Genomic DNA, 6,608 nt, shown 5'->3' with positions numbered 1-6,608 from the left:
GTAACAGCAGTAACAGCAACAGTAACAACAGCAGCAGCAGCAGCAGTAACAGCAGCAGCAGCAGTAACAGCAGCAGCAGCAGCAGCAGCAGCAGTAACAGCAGCAGCAGCAGCAGTAACAGCAGCAACAACAGCAGCAGCAGCAGCAGCAGTAGCAGCAGCAGCAGCAGCAGCAGCAGCAGCAGCTCTTCTTCTTCTTCTTCTTCTTCATCTGGAGGAGTTAATCCCAGTTTTCAAAAAGCTTCTCCAGGGTCTCACAACAGCCCAGGGCCAGAAGGAAGATGTGAGGAGTGTGAAGTCACAGCGACCCTCAGATCTTCCTCCTGCCTGCAGCCACGGACACGCAGGTGGAGAAGGTGCACCGGCTCATCAGCTGATCACACATGCATGGAACCTGCTGAACCAACCTGTCCACTTCTTAGGGCCGTTTACACAGAGAGCGGTTCCTCTGAGAACGCTGAGCTCGCATGTCATTACAGGAAGCCAATTGAATTCCACTTCCTCCCTCAACCCTCAATCTCAACCCTCAATCCATTAGGATTTAGTGTCCCCTGGTGGCCAGATGGCGAACTGCAACCAAAGTTCAGCCACTTCCTCTTGAGAAAAACTGGCAGGCAGGTCAAAGGTCAAATCTAGGCTGCCAACTCTTTTAGGGATTTTGGTTCCAGACAATGAATATGAAATGAAATCTTAGGGATGTACAGGTTGAAAGTTTTTTTTTTTTTTTTAATTCCTCCCGCTAATCCCCCTGGAGGCTGAACTGTGAACTTTCTCACACTGGAGATTAAAAGCTGGGCTCCTCTTTCAGCCTGCAGCAGGATTCTACTGGCAGATATCAGTGCTCCACATCTCCACCTCCCCGTCTGCTGCCGGAGAAGCCCTGCGCACACACACACACACACACACACACACACACACACACACACACACACACCCCTAATAAGGCTGGCAGCTGCTCCAGATGGCTCCATGACTCCCTGCTTTCACAGTCAGCTGGCTGAACATCCTCCGGCCGCCGCCAACATCAACAGCAGCAGGGAAACCTGTGGGGGCGGAGCCACTTGGACGGCACTTCCTTCTCCTTCACCAAATAGGAAGGGGAGCCGAGTCCACTAGTGGGAGAACAAAGCTCTTCTGTTGTTTCTTCTCACATCCATCACCTCGGCGCAGTGGGACACAGGCATGGGCAAACTACGGCCCGGGGCCATATATACGGCCCGTTAAGCTCTGTAATCTGGATTTTCCAAATTTGAAGAAATTATATAAACTGTCAGTGAGTCATAAAATGCTGCATTTCATCCATTTTTTTCAGAGTCATTTCAATAAAGAGCAAAATACCGTGGGACTTCAAAGACTGTCTGATTTTGTAGTAACTTTGCTCTTGTTTATTGTGTGTGTGTGTGTGTGTGTGTGTGTGTGTGTGTGTGTGTGTGTGTGTGTGTGTGTGTGTGTGTGTGCCACTTAGCGTTCAGACACAAGCTGGACAGGCTTCAGCTGCTTAGCAGAAGATCATTTCTGTTCAACCCATGACTTGAATGTGTGACCACCAGCGGCCAGTAGGGGGCAGCACAAGTGCATGGCCAGCTTTCAGGTTCCAGTGTGTGTGTGTGTTTCTTCCAACACCCCAGGGTTTCCCACGTGACCTCCCGTTGTGTTTGGGTAGTTTTCACATCTTACACGAGTCTCAGAGTCAAACTCACTGCTTAATGAAACAACAGACAAGAAAATCATAAATCCCAGGGCCGTCAGAACCTTTCCCCTGTAAGACCAGTTTGTCACAACAGTGTGTGTGTGTGTGTGTGTGTGTTCTCTCCCTAACCGCCTCGTGCTCCTCACGGCCCGATGTTTCCACCACTCGGCCGTTCTCAACGTGCCGACGGCTCACAATCATCATTGTTCCACACATACACACACACACACACACACACACATCCTAACATACATCTTATAAGCCACACACACTCACACTCTGGGCTCGGGGCTTTACTCTATTGGCTGGTCTTAACTGCTTTGTAGTATTTTTAGTGCTGTTATTCTGGGCCGGTCCTGGCAGCCGTGGTGCCCCTGGTGGGGCGGGAAGTGTATAAAAGCCTCCTTCTGTGACGGTGGGGAGGGCAGACAGAAGAGACACGGTGGAAACACCTCAGCCCGGCCAGGGAGCAGAACTCAGAACCAGCTGGTCAACATCCCTAAAGGACTCGGGCCAAGAAAAAAATCTGTAGGAGAACATTGTGGTCCGGTAAGTGGCTCATAGAGCGCTGGTGTGCTGCAATGTGTTGGTCCAGGAAGGAAGGCAGGTCAAAGGTCAGCAGCAGTTTAAACCAAGGTGTAAATGCAGTGGGCGGGGTTGGGCTGGCCCGGCTTGTGAACAGCTGCTGTGTGACTGCCAGCCCATCCCTGACCCGGCACAGTGTCTCATCCAGGAGGCCTTACCGGTCGGTCCGGTCCCTCTGGACCGCTACGTGGGCGCAGGTCTGGCAGAGCCGGCCCTCACAGGCGCTCGGGAGCTTCCGGCTAAAAATAGGTTCTGAAGGAAGGACGTCTCTTGTCGTTGCACAGGACGTTGCCATGATTGAGGGATGACGTCGACTGGAGTCGCCACCACCAAGTTCTCCTTCCCCTTCTCCCGCCCCGCCGACCTCTCCCCGCAGGAGGAGGAGCACAGCCAGACGGGACGCGTCCACATCAAGGCCCTGGGCGTTCCGGACCCTCGGCAGAACCAGCCGGCGGTCGGGCACAAACACCATGAGGTCATCCAGGTGGGTCCAGGTCTTCCTACAGCAGGAGACCTGGAGGAGGTCCCAGTCTGCTCGGAGCCTCCCGGACTCGGCGGGAACCAGAAACCGAGCGTGGACGGAGAAGATCAACGTCCCGCCGCCAAACGGCAGCTGTCGTCAGAGAGTGCGGCCAGAACCGTCGCCGTGGTGAAGAAGAGCGCCGTGAGGAACGAGGCCGAAGATCAGCCCAGGCCGGATGCACCCCCGGGACAGGGGGCGTGGCCGCGTGGGGCCACGGCCACCGGGAAGAGGAAGTGTCGAAGAGATCTGTTCACTGACGCCGAGGTGTTCCGCAGGGTGGACTCGCACGTCCTCCAGGCAGGAGCGCAGGTGAGGAACCCGAACAGAACCTGCTGTCACCTCAGCTGAGACTTCCTGTGCAGTCACAGGGTGAGTCGAGTCAGAGAGAGTCAAAGAGAGTCCAAGAGAGTCAGAGAGAGTCGAGTCAAAGAGAATCGAGTGAGTCAAACACAATCCAACACCGACTGACAAAACACACCTCAACAGTTCTCAACAAGCTCGAAGCTGATTGGCTGAGATTGCTCACGCCACTCCATGACACCGACGCCCACTGAGGGTGAAGCTGCAGTTTAGAATGGCACACCTGAGATGGTTCTGTTCTTCTGGTGTGTTCCAGCTGAAGGAGAACCGGGTTCATGACGTCCAGGTCATCGTGCGGAACATTGTGGGAGGAGCCCGGAACGAGCTGGAGAGGCTTCGGGCCGTGTGGGTGTGGCTGTGCCACAACATCGGTGAGTACAGCGGCAGCGGACCGTCGGTCTCCAGTAGAGGAAGCTGGGCTGTTGGCTGAGACCGGCTTGGTCTGGTTCCAGAGTACGACGTGGGCGGCTACCTGGGCCACTCGGAGAAGCTGAGCTCCCCAGAGGAGGTGATCGCGTCGGGCCGAGGGGTATGCTGCGGCTACTCCAGCCTCTGCATGCAGATGTGCAGGTAACGGACGACCGGACCAAAGTCCTGAAGACAACTGAACCAAGTCTGGACTGGACTGGACCCGACCCGACTGGACTGCATTGGACCGGATCAAACTGGACCAGACTGGACTGGCCTGAACTGGGCCGACACGGACGGGACTGGACGGGACTGGTCTGATCTAGACGGGACTAGACTGGGCCGGTTGGAAGCGGGCGGTCCGGTCGGTTCCGGTGTCTTCTTCTTCACCCAGACTGTCGGCTGTTTTGCAGGGAGGCGGGCATCGAGTGCCAGGAAGTGCCGGGCCACAGCAAGGGCATCGGCTACCGGCAGGGCCGCAGCCTGAGCGGCGTGAAGTCGGACCACCTGTGGAACGCGGTGCTGCTGGGCCGACAGTGGTTCCTGTTGGACGCCTGCTGGGGGGCGGGGCGTGTAGACATGGAGCGCCAGTGCTTCGTCAGAAGGTGGAGAGAACGTCTCAGCGGCCGTGTGTTGAAGCCAGCTGGGTCTTAGCGGTACTCTGTTCCTGTCCCTGCACCCCCCCACCCCCACCCCCACCCCACCCACACAGGTTCGATGACTTCTACTTCCTCACCGACCCGGAGGACTTCGTACACTCCCACTTCCCAGACGAGAGGGAGTGGCAGCTGTTGGACACTCCCCTCAGCCTGGAGGACTTTGAGAGGGGGGTCTTCAAGACCTCGGCCTTCTTCAGCTTGGGGCTGCAGCTGATTCAGCCGCGTCACGCTCACATCGTCACAGGTCCGACCCGGATGAGTGCCATGTGCTCACTGTAATGCTTCAACACATTGTGGAGATGCATTGTTAATAAAAATTTTCAAAACATCAGGTTAAATATATTGAATGAAGGAAAGAAGACCTGGATCCTGGACCCTGGGTCCTGGGTCCTGGGTCTGCCTAGAACTGATGCCACCTGATGGCTTCTGTTTCCTCCACAGCGGACGGCGAGGCCAACGTGTCCCTGGGCTTCTCCAGGCCGGTGACCTTCACCTACGAGATAAGGCAGCACCGGGACCTGCTCCACGCCGGGGGGTCGGAGCAGAAGGAGTCGGGCGGCGAGTCCTCCTGCCACGGCCTCCTGACGGTGGGCCGCCGCAGCATGAAGTTGAGGCTGCTGCCGCCCGCCAGCGGCGTCTACGACCTGAAGGTCTTCGCCCGGCCCGAGTCGGCGACCGGGCCTCTGCTCTGGGTCTGCTCCTTCACGCTGGAGTGTCCCGAGCCCAGGGCCCGGGAGGAGATCCCCGACAACCCCTTCCTGTCCTGGGGACCGCAGCCCTCGGCCAGCGGCGCCGGCGTGGCCAGCAGCAGCCAGGACGGCCAGGTGGCCCGGGTCAAGGAGGGCGTCTTCCAGCTGGTGCTGAAGACCTCCAGGCCCCTGATGGCGCTCTGCGAGCTGGTCCACCCGCAGCTGGAGGCCGCCGTGGCCAAGCGGTGCCTGGCCACCCAGATAGAACCCGCCGCCCTGACCTGCCACGTCCTGTGCCCGCTGCCGGGCTTCTACCGCCTCTCGGTCTTTGTGCGGGACCACCACGCCTCCGACCTGCAGTTCCGGAACGCCGCCAACTTCCTGCTGCACAGCGAGGCCACGCAGCCGCCGGGCCCCGCCCCCGAGCTCTTCCCGCCCGACCTGAGCACGGCCTGCGGACCGGGCACCCGCACGCTGGAGGCGGGGCTGACCAAGTTCAGCCACACGGCGGCGCTGCTGAGCACCCAGCAGGGCCGGTGCAACATCACCTTCCACAACCAGCGCGGCTTGGAGCCGCACGTCGTCCTGAGCCGGGACCGGAGCCCGGCGTCGGCTCTGGCCCGCCAGCTCTTCTGCACGCAGACGGACAGCAAAGTGACGGTGAGCGTCAGCCTGCCCGGCGCCGGCGTCTACCGCCTGGGCCTGTACGCCCGGCGCACGCCCGGCGGGGGCTTTGACCCGATGTGCGACTTCGTGGTGAGGAACGGCTGCGCTCGCCCGGGGCCCCCGTTCCCCGCCGTCTACTCGGCCTGGGGGAGGGGCTGCGTGCTCTTTGAGCCCCGCGAGGGCCTGCTGGAGCCCCGGTCCTGGGTCCGCTTCAGGATGCGGGTCCCCGGGGCCCAGAGGGTGAGTGTCATTGGGGCGAGCAGGACCGACCTGAAGATGAACAAGAGCCGGGTGTGGGAAGGCGAGGTCTTCAGCGGGGACGGCCCGGGTCCGATCAAGGTGGCCGCGGCTCTGGGCGAGTCCGCCGACCTGTCAGTGCTGTTGATGTTTGACATTGAGCAGAGGTCAGAGGGAGGGGCCTGACGCTCTGACCCGGGGTCCCAGAGGACCAGAAAACTACTGCACTGGTCCGACTGAACCGCGGTGCTCGGCTCTTCTGTGGGGCACTGGATCTGGAACAGATTGTGAAATAAATCTCAACTGTGAAAACATCCTGATGTGGAGTTCTTATTTTGGACCCGGACTCTGGTGTTCTGGAGCAGGACCATGGTGTTCTAGATCAGGACAGTGGTGTTCTAGACATCTGCATGTTCTAGGCTGGGACCATTGTATATTCTAGACGAGAGCCGTGGTGTTCTAGACCAGAACTATGGTGTTTTAGAGTAGGACCAACACCAGTTGTGTACTGGACCTGGAGCGCTCCTGGACTGGGCTGGACTGACTAGAACACAGTCACAACCGGGCTGTCAGGAAATGCCTTACAGTGGCGGGCCAGCGAGAGAGGAGTGCGAGGGGCGAGTGGGGAATCGGTACCCAGTGAACGTGGCCTGCCAATGTGTTTTCAATCTGTGGCGAGTGGGCCGGGCCGGGCCGGGCCTCGAGTCGCTGGGGAGAAAGTGGCGGCAGCAGAGGGTCGAGAAGAGGCTGATGTCAGAGGTTAGCCATGCACAGGACTGCTTCTGCCCAGCA

The 6,608-nt window shown here is 58.9% G+C and overlaps 1 protein-coding gene across 1 annotated transcript; it reads left to right on the top strand.

The window, feature by feature from the left end:
- Positions 1-2,698: 2,698 nt before the first annotated feature.
- ky (kyphoscoliosis peptidase) lies at positions 2,699-6,035 on the top strand (the record flags this gene model as incomplete). Its single annotated transcript, XM_076017196.1, has 6 exons — positions 2,699-3,106; positions 3,414-3,528; positions 3,610-3,727; positions 3,979-4,170; positions 4,278-4,468; positions 4,666-6,035. Coding segments are annotated over 6 exons (2,361 nt in total), but the record flags the coding sequence as incomplete, so codon positions are not given.
- Positions 6,036-6,608: the final 573 nt, after the last annotated feature.

The sequence above is a fragment of the Nelusetta ayraudi genome, unplaced genomic scaffold (assembly GCF_046127955.1).
Source record: "Nelusetta ayraudi isolate G7.1 ecotype Tasmania unplaced genomic scaffold, CSIRO-AGI_Nayr_v1 ptg000282l, whole genome shotgun sequence".
Taxonomy (NCBI): Eukaryota; Metazoa; Chordata; class Actinopteri; order Tetraodontiformes; family Monacanthidae; genus Nelusetta; species Nelusetta ayraudi.
The sequence above is the reverse complement of the archived record's forward strand: the minus strand, read 5'-3'. Positions and strand labels throughout refer to the sequence as shown.